Consider the following 18,827-nt stretch of genomic DNA (forward strand, 5'->3'; position numbering starts at 1 on the left):
GGGCCACGAGATTCAGTCTGGCAGCAAAGGAAATAACGAATGGGGACTGGGGTGGGGGAAAACCAAAGGGATAAAATCCAAATTCCTTAATATGACTTCTTATGTCTGATGGTTTGCCCCCTGCCTATTTCTTGAGCCTCATGTCTTGCTTCTTTTATGGCTTAAGTTCCATTCATACAGAACTTTTAATTTCTTGAGTGCCTCTAACTCTGACTCTCTGTAAATTCTATTCTACCCTTCTTCCCCTTTTAGGTCTTAGCATAATCATTGTTTACTTAGAAGATCTGCCCTGATCCCTAGGCAACTCTGCTATATATTCCTACAGCATCCTGCACTTTCTTTACCTACCTTTGCTAGAGTGTGTCAATTCTATCAATTTAGGGCCCATTGACAAAATTTAATATCTGGATCTGTAAAGCTGTAGAAGAGTGGTAACGGCAAATACTGCTATTCCATGTTGGCCTGAGGAGCCAGCTATTTCTCTAGATAACCATGGTAGGCCAACTAATGGACCCCAAAGATGTCCATGTCCTACTGTGTTTCCCCAAAAATAAGCCCTAACTGGACCATCAGCTCTAATGCGTCTTTTGGAGCAAAAATTAATGTAGGTCTTATATTAGTCCCTGGAACCTGTGAATATGTTATCTTGCATGGCAAAGGGAATTAAGGTTGCACGTGCAATCTTGAGATGGAAAGATTATTCTGGATTACCTGAGTGGGCCAAATATAATCACATGAGTCCTTAAAAGTGAAAGCAGCAGCAGAAGAGGGGGGCCAGAGAGATGCATGTGAAGAGGACTCCAACCACCGTTGCTGGTTTTGCAAGTGGAGGAAGGGGGCCATGAGGCAAGGAATGTGGGCGGCCTCTAGAAACTGGAAAAGGCAAGGAAACAATTCTCCCCTACAACCCTCAAAAAGGAATGCTGCCTGGCTGACACCTTGATCTTAGCCCAGTGAGACCATTATTGGACTTCTGATCTCCAGAACTGTGAAGACAATAAATATGTGTTGTTTTAAGCCACAAAATTTGTGGTAATTTGTTATGGCAGTGAGAGAAAACAAATAGAGGAACATTCTTACACTGGCCCCGTATAATACCAAGTAGACCTTGAAGCTTTCCATCTTCACCTGAATACCCAAATTAATCCAAGTGGATAGCCCCTAAACCATCTGTTTTGGGCTGAATTGTGTCTCCCTCCAAATTTCTACATGGAAGCCCTAACCCCCAGTACCTTGGAGTTAAGGTCTTTAAAGAGGTAATTGAGTTAGAACAAGGCTGTTAGGATGGGGTCCTAATGCAATATGACTAGTGTCCTTAAAAGAAGAGGAAGGCACCAGGGCTGGGACGACCATATGAAGAGGCAGAAAGAAGGCAGCCATCCGCAAGTGAAGGAGAGATGCCTCTGAAGAAACCAACTCAGCTGGCACCTTGATCTTGGACTTTCAGACTCCAGAACTGTGAGAAAATAAATTTGTTAAGCTACCGAATCTGTGGTATTTTGTTGTGGTAGTCCTAGCAAACTAAGACACCATCATAATATAAAACTACTAAAAATGTCAACAGGGAAGGAAAGGGCTAACTGCAGGACTATAACCCATTCCCTCCCTATCAAGAATCATAGACCTCAAATTTCCTTTTAAATGTGCTAATGATACTATCAGAAAGAAACAAAAAGTCCTTATCTCTAAAATGCTTTTAGCAAGATACACTTGGTCTATAGAGATGGCTTATTGTAAAACCTAGAATTTATAGATTTATGAGGCATGGTTGGTTGGAGAAGGTGGGTTCATCATTTACATTTTGTAATTAATGAGGCATAAGAGGATGTTGCAAAACCAAATGACTCCCTTTGTTTAAACAATGTTTCTACATACATTGCTCAGAAAGAAACTTGTCCTTAAATTCTGAATCCAAAATGTACCATAATGAGGGAGAAAATGTTTATTTTGGAGCTAAATCTGATAATCTTGGACTTCTCCAAGAAGATTCTCATCTTTGGTGATTACCCTGTATCCTCTGAATGATTAATCAAGTTTGGTCTTGGGTAAGATCTATGACTGATATGAGTCTGATTTGACACACTCTTTAGGCCAGGGGTGTCAAAACTTTTTTCAACGTTTTTTACCAAGGACCATATGCGTTAAAATACACAAACAGCCGGGCCACTCACTCGGGGTGAAGTACGTATTGCCTCACGTGGTTTATTGAAGTAAACTAAATATATTTTTGGAATTTGCTGTGGGCCAATTAACAATGGATTGCGGACTGCAGTTAGCCTGCGGGCCGCAGTTTTGACAGCCCTGCTTTAGGCTAACCAAAGCTTTGCATAGAAAAATTACTTGGTACTTATTAACTCAGAAACACTACTGTTTTAAGTTCTATCAATCCAATTCGATAAATTTATACTTTGGATAGAATAATTCGACAATATGAAGGATTGATCATCATGTAATTGAAATAATCTGATAAAGGAACATACATGCATTTATTTGAAACTTTATTATATAAATTTTCATTTCTTTTAAAGATTACAAAACCTGTTCTGTGACAGGAATACAAGCAATATTGTTCCAGGATTATTCATGGATACATCTGAAAGAGCTTAGATTACACATTAATAGTATGATTTGAAAACTTCCCAGATTAGACTCTTAAGTAAAACAATTTAAAGTATTCAGTGATATTTAATCCTTTACAAGCATTTCATAATTATGGCAGCAGTGCCAAGCATCTGATGCGATTGAACCACCAATAAAAGGTACAATACATATGAACGCATGATATGGTACCTTGGGCTTCTGGCATGCTTTACTAGAGAGAAACTAGTATAAAGTAAGATCATATATAATAGTAGAAAAATACTTGTGATTTTTTTTAAAAACTGTTTAAGTAGATGCCCACCCCATTCCCACCCATGGCCAAAAATGCAAAATAATTACACCCCTTAGGTGTATACCTTCTTAGGGTAAGAGTTAAGATAAACCTAATACATGTACATAATTTTAAGACTTAAAAACTCATCACCCATAATTATTAAGGATGCTAAGGAATGGCAATACCTTGAAGCTTTTTTTAAAAATAAAAAAACAAAGCTTTAGATGATAACTACACTTAGAGAAACACAAACCAAAACCTTTATCCTTATGCCCTTTATTTGTATTTGAAAGTTCTACTTTAAATACTTGTTTGAAAAACTCAGTATACAGTTCATTCAGTACTATAGTGATAATAGGAGTAAAGATTTTCACTTCCATTAGATATTGATCTAATCTACTTAGAGGACTATTATAGCAACTCTCTTCTCACATGTTTACATATACTGTACTCAAATGGTATGTGCTCTAAAGGTTTTCTTGAGGTTTGCACCCCCGAACTTAGTCTCTAAATTTCCCTTTCCACTAATCTCTATTCAATGTCATATACTTTGCTAGTTGCTCTGGGAGAAGTCACTGACATTTAAACAGCTTATCATGCACTTCAAGGTTACATGGCAAAATAATGAGGAAAGTGCCTTAAGAGGTAGGAAGTAGGCTCTTATCCCAACCCTTGGTATGCCGTTATGAACAGTTAAAAGACTGGAATCAGAGTGGTAAATGTGAGACTGATAGTAATACAAGGCTTAAGAAAATTAAGTCAACTTAGTTACTAGAATTCTTTGAGAACACTCAGTCACATTGGAACCAGTTACAAGTCACTCAATCACACAGAATACAGCAGTGTCAAAAATACATAAAGCACACTGTAGATACAAATTCTTCTTGGCCGTCCATATTTAGGCATTATCATCCTGTAGATTCTTCACTAGAAAAAGTGGTTAAGCATGGCTCTGCAGAATACCACAGTCCCAAGAAAGCGAATTTCATTCCTTCATTAATTGGTCTCCACCAATGGTCACTTGGGGAGACCAGAAAAATGTAAGCGATCTGGAGGTGAAAAGAGGACTATTTTCATTTATTGAAATAAAAATACCGAGTTAAGTCAACTTATCTGTGAATTAAATAAGGCTCAAAGTATGCGTCCAGTTTGCTGGTCACATGGAGTTGGACCTGTCAGAGGGACAGAACTCTAGGACTACATCGGAACCTCCTGGTTTAAGCACCAAGGGTCAGCCACGAAACCCATTGGATTTGTTAATCACAGAAAACAGACCTTTTCTGACCCTTTACATTCCTGAGATATCTGTCCTAATGCCTTCATAAATCTCAAATGCTTGATACTACCACAAGAGAATTTTCTCTATAAAACATAGTAAAGCAAGTGGAACAATTTTAGGACATTTATAAAGGCCAGGAAGTAGAGACTATCAAAGCCATGTTGAGATGTGTCTTGCTGGCTTCCATGATGATTAAGTACATCTGTACCAAGGCCCCCAACTCTTGAATGCTTTTCTGCTCTCACCAGAGGCTGGACCTACCCCAGCCTTTTGCCTACTCAAACCATTCTGCCTATTTGTGAAGCCTTTGCACCCCTCTCCCCCTTCACATCTTTCCTGGGCAGAGGGTGCAAGGCACAGCTACCAGGCCAGCCCTACCTCCCAGGATGTCCCCTGGCCCCAACAGCAACCACTTCTTAAAAAATGGGAAATGGTTGACCCAAACCTGCTCTTTGCAGCCCACCACATGTGAAATGTGGAAGCTCTGTCATATACACATCGCACCCTCTCCAGATACTCGCTAAGTGACTTTTCCTACACGTCAGCCTCACAGCATCTCAACTCTGTGCCTTGTCAAAAATACTACATTTTCGGACTTTGCTTGTGAATAAATGAATCCATATCAAATCTGTTCAAGTTAAGGGTCTATTGTACGTAGAAGGAAGACAGCTTTATAAATTAAAAGGAACGGAAATAATTTATATAAAAAATTAAAACGACAAAAAACTTACCTTAGTTTAACATCATCACTTGAAAGGGAAGATACAAAACACATGGTAGTGTAATCTTATTTTCCAGTATGTGCTTGGCAATGTTAAATGCAATCTACCATTCTGGGGATTATTTTGGATTATAAACTAAGAGGAAGTTTGTGAAAGTGGCCTGATATTTAGTTTAGTTCCTTCTTTCACATTGAAATATCTTTAAGACTGAACTAAACTCCCTGGGAGAAGCCCTGGTAACCAGAAGCACTAACTGGTGAAGGGCCTCACTACCACAACTATAGTTGCCTGGAGGATTTGAACATGGAGAAATGAATGGAAAGGTGAACCCAGCACAAGCACTACATTTAGAGCACATTGTTGGCCAAGTTTGTCTGCTGTAAGTCAAAGGCAATGGGAACACCACAATCATAGGTAAAATGAATTATGCTCATGAATTGCTTTTTAGGGAGAAATCTTCAGTTTTGTGAACATATAACTTACTTTTCTCCAACAAAACTGGTGGCTGGACTAAGCAAAGAAGGCAATATCTTTGAAAGCAATAAACTTGGCATTCATATACCAGTAGAGGACTGCCCCAAGAAATATGCAGTTTTTGAACAACTCAGCTCCTGGTTGGGTGATAATATGAAGGGAAGGCAGCATGGTGCTGAAGGGGGAAAAAAAACTGAATGGTAAGAATTCTAGTCTTTGCTTTGGGTCACAGGTTCTTCACATGCAATATGAGAAAGTTGGACTAGATGACTTATAAGGATTTACACATTTACTTCTGGTTCTAAAAGACTATGATGGATGATACACCTAAGCAATTATGGGATAGCATGTCAAAAATCTGAAAAAATATACCCCGAGTTATGTTAACATTTTAAAAGCCACAAGAGTTTGGGATGACCGTGGTTTGAAACGCTGAATAGAGGAGAATGAGAGAGAAGAAAGCTTTCTATCCAGGCAATGGAAAGCAGCTTTTGATAGTTCGCATCCACATATTCAAGAATTTAAAAAAACTTTCTCCATCTATATCTTCTGAAATCTCTCCTCTTAAAAATTTTTTAAATTTAGAAGATAAAGTTATATTTGATTTGTATGCAATAATCATTTTGTGTCACTTGGGCAAAAGGAATGTTATAGATTTTCCCTTTCTCTTTAATTGCATAGAGGAATTAAGGAATAACAGGGTCTTCCAAGATAATTAGAGACTACTTTCTTGACTTGGTACTCTCAGGGAAAGATTTAAAGCTTCTGGCAGGACAAAAGATTTCTGATGTAAGTGGCTTAGTACATGACCAGAAAGATCTGTTTGGGTGCATTCTTGATGAGGTAAGTTAAATCACTTTTTCCTTGCTCATGTTTTTCGTATTACATATTGATGTATGCTAGGTAAGTTGGAAGATACAGGTAATAATGGATACAGAGATGTCTTCAATCAAATAAAATTATGGAAACTACCAAATTAGATGTAGATAATGAATGCTGTAATCTAAGCAGACCCAGTGACCATTATGAAAACTGATCATTTCTGAAGTTAAAGGGAATATTACGTGGCGATAATCATCAGGAGGAATTAAGAAAACACTCAATGCTGAACACTCACTTACCCTACCTTAGCTATGACTTCAGGTTAGAACAGATATTGTTCGATCAAGAATGTTTTAATCCCTAGAAGAATAAAGTTTAAATCGAATTTCATATAGAGGCCTGTGGTTTTTATTACATTCAGGTAAGTGTTTAATATAGAGTATCGTAATGGGATAGAACTCATTATGATTTACGTTTTTTCCAAAAAAGCATACTTTTCTCACAGGTATACAAGAACAGGTATCCTGTTGTTCATATGCTAACTTCTCCAATTTGATCTAAACATGAAAAGGTCCAACGGGACTTGAATGACCTGTTACTACACTCTCCTTTGCCAGTCTCTTCACCATGACTCTCAAAGGCCTTTGATGTATATTGGCAAAATTCCAAATTATATGCCAATACTAAGTATGGATACTCTTTAAGATTAAAAGTGCAAGAACTACTTCCTTAATTAAAGAAAAAGGAACCCTAAGGAGTTGCAAAGCATATGGACTAACTTCATAGGTGTACTCTTGATGTCATGCCACACACATATAACGTTCTCTGCTATCACAGCTGTCTACGTTAGTCTGACAGAGCACCTGACTTTAAGAAACAAACGAACGAATGAACCAGTGAAACAGACATGGGGAAAGATATGTACATTTTGGAAGGATTACATTCAACAGCTGTTCCACAATCTGGCCATTTTTAGGGCTGTCCAACAATACTGTTAATCCAGGTGAACTATTTAACCAGATTTAATAGTCAATTGATTAATAATAATAGATTCCAAGTTAAACAAGGCATGTATACATTAAAGAAAGCAGTACAGAAATGTACTGTATGTGAACTGTTTACAAAAACATACAAAATGTTGGATGGCACAAGGAATACAGTGCTAATATAAACGGATTAAGCTAAGTGCTTAACATAAACTGTCCATCCCTATCACTAACAAAGAATATTTAAGGGACATGAAATATTTCCTATAAAAATAATGCTATATGGTGTAGAGTACTTTATTCAGTGTATTTTTAGGTGGTATTCATCTGTTCATTCTTCTTCTTATTGATTCAGTGAATATATCTTCGTCATTTTCCATTTTCATTTCATCGAAGCTCCAGGAAAATCTAACTTGCTAACAATCATTTAAAGCGAGAAGAGACGAAAGCGGGAGCAGCAGCAGGAGCAGCAGCATTATGGGTACCAGCTGGGACAGTGTGTGCTTGCAGGTGTCTCTCAGATATGTGCTACCTGTCGCCAGAACTTGTGCTATCAGCTTACACCATGGTACCAAATATCTCACTGAGGTCACTTCACAGGGCTGTGGAGGTGATTTTTTTAATACCTCTCCGCTGAGCAAGAGTAGAGCGGCCTACTGGTTCCAAAACTGGTGACTGATTACGGTTTAGAGCAGAATATGTAGCTGCCATGGCACCCTGAAGACAGGAAAGGAAGGTCAAAACAAAAATGACAATGGGTCGTGACATACACAGAATATGAAATGAAGATTTATTTCCCCAGATAATTTCTACATTAGCAAATTTATGTAGATTTTATTAGGCTCATAATGAAAAAAACCACACTGTTCAAATCCTCTGATTTAACTAAAACTGAAGAGGCCAATGTGGTAGGTTGAAATTATGGATGAGAGGGAACAGGGATGGCCTTGTAACAAGCAATCCTCACTTTTCTCAGGACTATTCAACTTTTTTTCTTTGCAGTCTTTTAATCCGAGAGGCAGCAGGCATGCTCTTTTGGAACTTGTGTTTTGCCACTGGTGACAACCTCAAACTGCTTTGGGTTATGTATAAGAAAGAACAGTATAGAGAGAAGTTAAGAAACCCATAAGCTTATCTGATTAATTCAGAAATTAAAAAGTCATTCTTAAACTAGATTTATTATGCTATTTGGTACGGCTTGCCTTTTTCTTTTCTAAATCACCCACTGTGAGAGAATCCCACAGGAGAATTGGATGCAAGCGGAGAGGGAAAGGGAAAGGGAAAGGTGCTGTGGCATGGAGAGGGCATCTCACAGTCTCTCACGGGGGACATGTGGAAAACAGGGTCTAAATGGGGCTGCTCACCTTGACCAGATGTGGTGCGTCCTGTCTGTTCAGTTGGTATTGTGGCAGTTGGTCCCAGTGGACTATCCAAGGGTGTCTGAGCACAAGGGCAGCAGTCAGTCTCTGATGAGGGTCCACATGAAGCATCTTTGACACCAGGTCCTATAATGGGAAGAATAATAACACAAATGTGAACCTTTCTGTTTTTTTCTATAGCACTTGACACTGCTGAACATTCTCTCTTACTATGACACTATATTTTTTCTGGTAGTAGGTAGATCTTTGGGCTCAAAGCAAATTGGTCAGCATGACAATTTTTTTTTTTTTAAAAAGCAAAAACCCAAGTCTCTGTTTCCTCCTCCCTGAGTGATAGTAATTTTGGTGCACTATAAGGGTAAATATACCACATTTTATGCATCTTTAAATACGTTGGCTCTTTTTTTCCCTTAGATATTCTGATGTTTCCACATTTTTGAAGGTTTATTTTTAAATAATTTTCAGCTACTTAACACTTTTTTTGTGCTGCTGGCAATACTGAAAAGCAGAACTGTCCAATAACAGGAATTTAATCGGAGGGCTCTAAATGCCCCTCTCAAGATTACAGAATTTTAATTTTTTTTCCTACTTCAAAAGCAACTCATGGGCATTACAGGAAAATCAGAAACACAGAAAAGGAAAAGATCATGAAGAACACCCAGAATCCCACTCTTCCAGAGACAAATGCTTTCTATCCATCCAAATGCTCTCCTATACATGGAATATAGATCCCTATAATTGTTATATAGTTTTATACTCTTCCAAATAACACAACTGTGATTTCTAAAAGCCATGTACCACTTGTTTAATTTTTCATTCAAAATATATCTATTGAGTATCCATTAAGGCCAGGCATTCTGCTAGGCATTGGGTATTTAGCAGTGAACAAGAGAGAAATGAACTGTGACCTCACGAAGCTTTCAGCCCAGTGAGGGAGAGTCTAAGAACCAATTACAAAACAAATAGGAAGTTCTCCGATAGGGTGAATAAATACGAGAGGCAGCTAGAGAAACACAAAGAGAGACCTGACCTGACTAGAGTAGGGTGGCTTTTTGAAGTGACTTCGTTAGAGAAATGTCGGACTTGAAGGATAGGCAGGAGCTGGATTAGAGAAGGGAAGGGGGAAACAGCACTTCAGGGAGATAGAACATACTGTGTTTGGAGGAAAGCCCTCAGGTAGGAGAGAACATGTCAGTTAAGGAACTGAAAGGAATGCAGTGAGGCTGCAGCATAAATCATAAAGAAGAACATGGCAGCAGATAAAAGTGGGAGAGGCAAGACAGGAACCTGATCATGAAGGCCCTTATAAGCCATATTAGCACATTTGGATTTTTTTCTAGAGGCAATAAATCATTTAAAGCAAAGGAGTGGTGTGGTCAGATTTGGACTTTAGAGAGATTACACTCACTAAAGTTTGGAGGAAAACAGATTGACGGGGGCAAGCCTGGAGACTCAAATTTGAGACTGGCAAGAGAAGATAGCTTTGAGGGGGTCGGTATAAAAGATGGAGAAGTGTGGATGGAATTGAGATACTTAAGAGAAAGAACTGACAGACCCTGGTGGTTGCCTGGATATTGGGAACTGGGGAAACGTTATTCCAAGTACTCCTCTGCTATTAGATATTTATAGTTTCTTACTTTTAGTTCTCATTAACAGCTAAGAACAGGAATAACTGAACAGAATTAGAGAAAAAAAGCGAAACAATTAAGTACCTCCCCTTCCAAATTCTGGATGTGGGCAACTGTGCTTCAAACGAATCAAAGCTGCTCAGGGGCACAACAAAGCTCTAGTACAATTCTGAGCAGATCTGTGCGTTAACCAGTGCTCTTTTGGCCAAGTCACTTAGAACCACTTCTCCTACCGCTACTCTTCAATGGCTATTCCGCCTAAGTTTTCCTCTTTAAATAGTGGTGCTCCCTGAATTCCTTCCATTGCTGCTATCAGTCTGCTCTGATAAACTCACTCACGCTCATGGCTTTAGCTACTATGGAGGATGACAACTCCTAATTTCAATGTCCACCCCAGACTTCTCTGCTAAGATCTATATCCATATAGCCAGTAGCCTAATGGATATACAGCTCTTAATTACACATCACAGAAGCAAATTCATAATGTCCAAATTTGTAATCATCGCTCCTCTCAGAACGACTTCTTTTGTATTCCACATCTTGGCGAAGAACACCAGTACCCACTCATTTGCCCGAGGGGGACATGTGGACTGCACGCGTGATATCTGTTTCTCCCTAGCTTCTTATGTCCAATAAACCACTGGGTCTATTCAGCCTTCTAAATTTCTCTTCCATATGGCTACAATTGCTCTAGTTCAGATCCTCCCCATTCATGACCCAAAATACTGCAAAACCTTCCAAGCAATGCGCTTAATATTAGATCAGTGAAGACTGAGTGAACTAATGCAGGTGAAAGTGTTACCACAGTCCTTGGCACATAAGTGCTCAGTCAATGGTAGCTATGGTTCTGTTCTTCTCAAAGTCACACATGACACGTATGGTCCATGTGACTGACGACAGTCACATATGCACCTTGCTCTTGAGGGGACACACCAGATTGATAGGGTCCTCTATCCCAATTTTGTGGGCATTCACTATATTACATCATGTTTGTAGTCAAAAGTCTTAGCTGGCAAACCAGCAAAGGTTATTAGTAATAACATGGTATTTATAAGATAGGCTGTGAGTTGGATGCAGTTTTTTGCGCTCTATTTGTATCTCCTCCTCACCTATGTTTCTCTTTCACTCAAAAAAGCATACTGGAATGCAAGTGAGTAAGAACAAATTATAGAAATTAGAGAAATAACCCCGACTTGCTTTAACTTATTAAAAAAGCAGGGACTGTGCAAGCTCTGATACTTTATTATGGCAACATTACTTGATATGTCTCCCAACCGATCATGACAAAGTTTGTGGCAGACCCCATGGATAAGAATTACTGCTCCACAGAAGAGAACTTGAAAAAGGAAAATCTGACCCCTACAATGCTCAATATTTTTCAACAGCTCCCCAATACCTAGAGTGAACCCCAAATCCTGAGCATGGTCTACAGGGCCTTTCATAATCTGGGTTCATCAGCTACCCTCTCACGTGTACCCTGTACTCGTCCTATCAAACTCCTTGCAGCCCCCTGGAGGCATTCTGCCCTTCCTATGCCATCCTGACCATGAACAGCATGTGCTCGTCCCTCAGCCTGGCCTGGATGGCATCCTTCTATTCCCCAAAGCCGTCTGGCAAATCCCTTCATTGCTTCTGGAAAGCTTTCTCTGAAATCTTTCTGACTGAGCATCACTTGTGAACTTCTTTAGCACAGAAAACGTACCACTGTAACAGCACACGTGACACTGTACTGTATATTTTTGGCCATTTCCCAACTAGACTGTAAGCTCCCTGAAATCGGGAATTCTATCTGAGTCACATCTTTTATCCCTGGAGCCTTCATGCATTAAGCACATTGTAGGTGCTCAACATATGAATTAAAAAGGAAATAAGTACCCAGAAAAATGAATCATCTGGTTTAAGAAATTTTATTGTTAAGAAAAGGGAAAGAAAGGCTAACATTTCATTTTAAATGAAGTTATAAAACCAAATATTATATCCACAGACATTATACTGGTTAGCTGAGGCTCTGTTTCTGCGTAAAGTATCTATATACATTTCTGACATACCCTGTTTATTTGTGCAATCACATCAACTCAAGCTTCCACCTCTAAGAAAAACCAGCACTTTTACCAGTATCTATCTTCTTCATCTCCTTTATGTTCTCCTTATTTTGAAGTGGAAAACTTTGCTCTTCTTTTTAAAAGAGAATTTTCTATGAATAGAGTGAAACTAGAGTAGAGCTGGAAAGCAAGTCAGTACTATTTAGGGGATGGCAGATCTTCCAGTGAGAAAGGCTTTTCAAATGGATTTCAAGCTGTCATAAAACTATCCCACCTTTTATTGTGAAAAAGATAATACTCCTTTCTTTATAACATGGACCAAATATAGGACATGCTATAGTTATTCTAGGGTATAAGGGCTTTGGAATCAGCTATTTAGTTTGAAATGCCCACACGTACCTGGTATGTAACCATGGACAAGTTCACACTAAAATTCTGGGTGTTGGTTTCCTTCTGTGAAATGGGGGTACCTACCCGCTATTTTACGGGTTGCTAAGAGGATTAAATGGGATAATTTAGGTAAAGTGCAGCATGAGGCACACAGTAAACACACACATCATGAAGACTACTATCATTACTATTCATCATGTTCCTCAGTAAGAAGCAAGTTTAGAGGTACATACAATACAGTCAAATCAATGCCTTCAGGGAAAGAAATTAAGACGGTCCATTTTCTATTTCAAGTTATTTGGTAACATCACCTCAAAATATTACTTTATAAACAAAAGTTTCTAACCTATGTTATTTATTCTTACCAAGAATTATGAGAAATTATTTTCTCAAAAACTTACAACAGAAAGCCATATTTACCTTTGCGGTGTCTGAAACAGAATTCCAGTAACCACCACTGAGTGAGAATTTGCCGCTGCCGATGCGTGCCAATATCTCCTCTGGTGTATCATCAGGGCCATTTGCAAATGGAGTGTAACTAATTTATAATAAAATTAAAATGTTAATGAATAAAATTTCTTCTTTGGTTGGAATCTTTATTTGCAGTGTCCAAAAGTACTCTGAGTAATTTAATTAATGTGATACTTTATTGAAATCTATTAAAGTGAAAAATATCAACAACATGAAGCTCCACAAAGCACCAGGTCAAGGTGTAAGTTATGAAACATTAATTAGACTTAATACACAAAAATATAAACATTTTAAGATATGACACACTGTAGAATAAAATACTTAAAATCATGTGTGTTTACGATATAACAAGAATAAAGGTAAGGAAAATCAATTTACAACCTCAAGACAATAAATAATACATTATAGAAAATTAATAATGATATAACTTAAGTGTGGTGTATATATATATATATATTTATATGTATACACACACACACACATACACACATACATACAGGATTGTATCAGAAAACATGAAAAGAAAGATATTATAACATAGAGATTAAAAAATAAACCTAGATAACATAAACAAAATATTGATGATTAAATGCTTACAATATATGGCACACACTTACCCAGTAAGCATTGTATAGAGGAGGACACCAAGACTCCATATATCACAAGCAGCATCATAGCCTTGTCGTTTTAAAACCTAGAAAGTCAAAATCAGTATGAACACACCAGTTTGTTATATAGATTTAGATAGGCTGTGGGAACTGAATTATATCTCCTAAATCAATGCATATAAGAAAAACCTCAACAGAATATGATTAACAAACAAGGCAATATATTAATCCTACTCTAGAACCTTCTACAACTAACAATCATATATATTATACATAATATATATAACATATATATAATATATATATACATAAAATACATATATAGTGCCAAAAAAAGTATACACATTTTAAGAAAGGAAAAAACTGTATTAAAATTATGCTGATGGTAACCACTTTGAGCACCTCTTGTAATTGCAGAAGTCAAACATGACTTGAATTTACCTTTTGTTACTGGTATATATTGAGTATTACAATTTTAATAGTTTTTTCCTTTCTTAAAATGTGTATACATTTTTGGGGTACCATGTGTGTGTATAAAGATTTTATATATATAGATATATATATTTTGGTATTCGAATTAACATTTATTGAGTGTTGCCATGGCACACAGAGGACTATAAAATAAATTGAAGGTAAGTTTCTTATTTCAATGAATTTGTATTTTGTATGGGGCTACAGAAATAGTTACAGAAAATAATACTTTTAAGAACACATATAACTTAGTACAAATGACATAGTGCAAAATTGTATATAATTTGATTCACTCAAGCATTTAATAACCACCAACTATAACGAGCTGTGACAAATACAAAACAACTCTGGTTTTCTTAAGAAAATCAGAATCTGGCAGGGGAAAGAAACATATATATTTAACAATTCAACATGATAAGTATCATAACAAAACTATGTCTAAAGCGCTATGGGTATAAAGATGAGGAAGCTATTCCTTCTTGATAGGGGAGAGAGGGAAGGCTATGAGGCAACCGGTTTATATTGGGCCTAAAAGTAAGAATTCGGGAGGCAAATTCGGGGGAGGAGGTGGGAGAGGGCAGAGGACACCCAAAGGGCAGAGGCACGGTTAATGCTAGTTCCGTGTGGCCAGATCTCCAGGTAGGGGATATGAGAGAGACTGAAGGGCTTTTATAAACATCTTGTTAAAGAATTTAGATTTTTTTCCTGTAGGCAATCAGATGTCATTGAAGTATTAAACAGGGAAATAAAATAAGTAGATCTGTATACCAGAAAGATAATGCAAGGTATAGAGGAAATGCTGACAAGAGGAGAGACTGGAGGCAAGGTCACCGGATAGGAGGCCATTTGTTGCCAACTAAATAAAAGGCTGTGAGGATCTGCACTAAGGCAGGACATGAAGAAGAACAGACACAAAGATAAAACAAGAAGTACTTACTGATATTGGTTACCGGGTAAGGGGAAAGGGATATCAAATATTTAGCAATCAGAATGGACAGGATTTGGTGATAGACTGGATGTAGAGATACGGTAGATAGAGGGAGGATTTCAGCAGAACTTCAAAGTTTAAACTTGGATGACTAGGAGACAAAGAGTTAAAAGGTCAAGTCTAAGGAGAGTTGAGTCATGGAAGATTTCCTGAAGAAGATGAATTTAGGGACAAGTTTTGAAGCACAAAACAATCTATGGGCCAAGGAACGGCTACATTGTGATTTCCAGAAGCAGACTGCTTGCATGAAGCAGGAAGCACTTAGGAAGAAAATGAGATGGCTAGATTAAGTGACCATGCTTGGACCAATATGTGTCAGAGGCTGTGGATATGTGGACAAACAAGAAAAAAATCTGTCCCTCATCAGTTCTAGTACCACTGGGAGAAGAGATAAATATTATTCTAAAAAGTAACAAAATTTCAAAATGTTTGGAAAATAAAGGGGGGAAATCCAACTCTATTATCCAACTATCCTAACATTGCCAAGTATTATCATTATTTGAAAAATCTAGCACATGGTAAAAGCACAGACTTTGCAGCCAGACTGCCTGGGCTGAAATCTAGATTTGACCTCAGATGAATGACATAACTAACCTCTCACTGTGTACTGGTTTCCTGTAAAATGTGAATAAAAGCACTCCCCTCACATAGTTATAATGAGAATGAACTATTATATGTAAGCTACATATTGTGGAGATGAAATCAGTTCATCTATGTGCCTGCCACATAAGCCCTATATCAGACTTTACCATTATTTTCTATCATCTTATTCGTAGTTGCATTTTTTTTTTTTTACATAGTGATAAAAAAGCAAGAAAACTTGAGGGCAAAACAGTGGATTTTAGATTTGCTATAATGGGCAACTGCAATGTCTTAAGAAAAGAAGCAAGTTGATGAAATCGGTGCTTGGAAAGGACTTCAGGAGCTTTGTAACTCTCCTGTGGAATGCTCACAGAATGACTAGAAGGAGCAAGGTGTACCTAGGCTGAGGCGAGGGAAGCAGGGGCTAGGATGGCAGTGCTGTGAGCACAAGAACCACCAGCTGGTTTTAGGGGATAACAGAGATGGTAACTAGCTACATAGCTAAAGACAAGAAGAGACCTTCATGTTTTAGCCTCAGAAATACAGAAAGATAGTGACAAAACCAGGAAATTAAAAAGGTATTAGGAAAGGCAGAGAATAAGCTAGTTTCCATTTATTCCATGCACTGACAAGCACAAAAGTATGAGTGATAACAGACATATACAGATGTGTGATTGTGCAGAAAAACAGAAGTCAGGACAGGAAAAGGATTACAGGTGGTAGTGGACTGATGACATTATGAACTACCAACAGAAGAAAAAGGGCTGACATTTTATTCTAATTATCTGTTCAGTAAGTTTTCAATTAAATATTAACTATTCTATATTAAACACAGCAAATGAGCTTTTAAATATACTGAAATACTACAAGCAAGCTGTTTCACAATTACCTCTGGTGCAACAAAATTTGCAGTATAACAAGGAGTCATGAGGAGACCGTTTTCTGCTCTTAGCTGTTTGGCAAAGCCAAAATCACAAATTCGAATAGATTCTGGATTGCCAGATTCATCCACATAAAGAATGTTGCTAGGTTTCAAGTCTCTGTGAACCACCTAATTGAAATACAAATGAAAGAGGTACATTAAGAATACATTTCCATTATAGAAAATATTCACAAACTGTTGGAGCAATGCACTTTAACAAGATAATGAGTGGTGACCTTTTAAATTACCCCAACATCATAAAATGCTGAATGTAAGTGTAACTCTCTAACACAGAACCGGGGGAAAGAGAGGAAGAAGAAAGAACAGTATTTACCATCCCCCTCTTTGTCCAACTGAATCAGTGGGTTAAGGAGAAATGCAAATAACAATAATACCTGTCTCCAAGTTATTCATTCATTAAACAAATATTTATTGATTGCCTATCATGTGCCAGGGTGTTATATAAGGAGCTGCAGATATTATGGTGAACAAGATCCATAAGATCTTTGCCTTTATATGTTAGAAGCTTACACAGTAGCGGAGAGGCAGAGAATAAACAGATAAGAGATGGGGCATAACTAGGGAGGTTAGGGAGGGTCTCTAGAGGAGGTTAACATCTGATCTAAGACCTTTAGAACAGAGCAAACAAGACACAGCAGTAGAGTAGGACCATACTAAGTAGAGGGAACAGAATACACAATGGATGTGCACGAAAACATGCTGATAAGCTCAGTAGGACAGGCCTGGGGTTTAGGAGGAAAAAGGAAAAAAATCCAGACTTTAAGTATTGTCTATTTGATATGCAAGCGACAATGTCACACACACAAAGATACCGATCCTTTAGAGTTTTGTATTGCTTTCCCCATTTAATCACCTACGTGAATACTTCTTTTATCATAAGCCTCTCTGACACTCCTTATTAGACTTATGTGTTTCTTACATCATCAAATTTGGAGTTTATATCCTGATCAATCACCTCAGTTTTAGTTCCTAACATCCAGAACATGACTTCTCCAGACCACTTGAAGAACTTACTACTGCTAAGGAGTTGCTAAAGAACACAGAAGACTTAGATGATTGAAGTCATGAATTTTTCAGTGAATACTGAGTTCTACTAATTTCTAGCTACAGTCCTAGGCGACTCTTGACCAGCCAAAGTCAAGAAGCTCTAGAACTAAATCAACACAGTCCACCTGCTAGTTTCTAGGGGTGAAAACAAACAACATGAGAACAATGTACTGAAAATAAACTCCTTAAGATATCATCTCTTACTCTTTTTCTTGCTTCCAATTCTTCTTCACTCCTCTGCTGTTCTCTTTTTCTCCTTCCCTCCCCTCATTTTCTCTTTTACCCCCTTTCCCTTCCAGACTTCTCTTCTTTTAAAAATATGATCTTTTTTTTTTTTGCCATTTACTAAAATATCTGTATCAGGAAGAAATGAGGAGAGCATCCACCAGTCAGAAGCCAGGTGACTATTTGGCCTAATCCGTTGGAAGGATTTCCTTTTATAAGTGAACACAACCCATGATTCTCTGGTTCTGTTTCTAAACTTGAAATGAGCCCAGTTCTCAAGAGCACAGAGTGGCCTAGCAAAAATGGCACTGTGTCTTCCAGGTCAGAAGATCTCACTCACTTTTTCTTGGGAAGCATAAGAATTTAATATAAATAAGCTAGAATTTCAAAGTAGCACTTCAAGCTTAATGGGAGAAGTTTACATAGAGGAAGAACAGCAGGATAATTAAGCTAATAGTAGTTATTTGCCATTACATGCATAAAGTAGCTTCTACTTTTGTAATTTTAGCTCAAACATTAAGAAAAAAGGTATTCATGCATGTGTGTGTGTATTTTTTATATAAAACATTAAAAAGACTTACCCCTTGTGCGTGAAGATATTCAACAGTTTTGGTTATAGTAAACAGGACAGCGCTGGCCTCTCGTTCAGAAAAAAATTTCTGTCTAAGAATTTTATCCAGCAATTCACCCCCTTTCATAAGCTCTGTTACTACATACACATATTTTCCATCATCGTATACCTGTAAAATTGAACGCCAAAATGTGAAAAATTATTTAAAGCTTTACATGTGCTCAGAACAAAGTTTAGCATATTAAAGAGAAATTAAAACTCATTTTTATATTCAAGGAAAATTTTACTTATCACAACCAATGGAGGATATAAAACTTGCAAACA

At 37.6% G+C, this 18,827-nt stretch overlaps 1 protein-coding gene across 8 annotated transcripts in view; it reads right to left on the bottom strand.

Annotated features, from left to right (window-relative positions):
- Positions 1-2,481: 2,481 nt before the first annotated feature.
- RPS6KA3 (ribosomal protein S6 kinase A3) overlaps positions 2,482-18,827 on the bottom strand; it is a 112,813-nt gene continuing 96,467 nt past the window's right edge. For all 8 annotated transcript variants that reach the window (XM_074324161.1, XM_019755409.2, XM_019755407.2 and 5 more), the window contains 6 exons: positions 18,514-18,672; positions 16,607-16,768; positions 13,686-13,762; positions 13,018-13,135; positions 8,523-8,663; positions 2,482-7,875 (listed from right to left, as the gene is read on the bottom strand). In XM_074324161.1, coding sequence (XP_074180262.1) covers positions 7,753-7,875; positions 8,523-8,663; positions 13,018-13,135; positions 13,686-13,762; positions 16,607-16,768; positions 18,514-18,672 — 780 coding nt within the window. In that variant the 3' untranslated portion in view covers positions 2,482-7,752. The remainder of the gene's footprint in view (positions 7,876-8,522; positions 8,664-13,017; positions 13,136-13,685; positions 13,763-16,606; positions 16,769-18,513; positions 18,673-18,827) is intronic.

The sequence above is a fragment of the Rhinolophus sinicus genome, chromosome X (genome assembly GCF_036562045.2).
Source record: "Rhinolophus sinicus isolate RSC01 chromosome X, ASM3656204v1, whole genome shotgun sequence".
NCBI classification, from domain to species: Eukaryota; Metazoa; Chordata; class Mammalia; order Chiroptera; family Rhinolophidae; genus Rhinolophus; species Rhinolophus sinicus.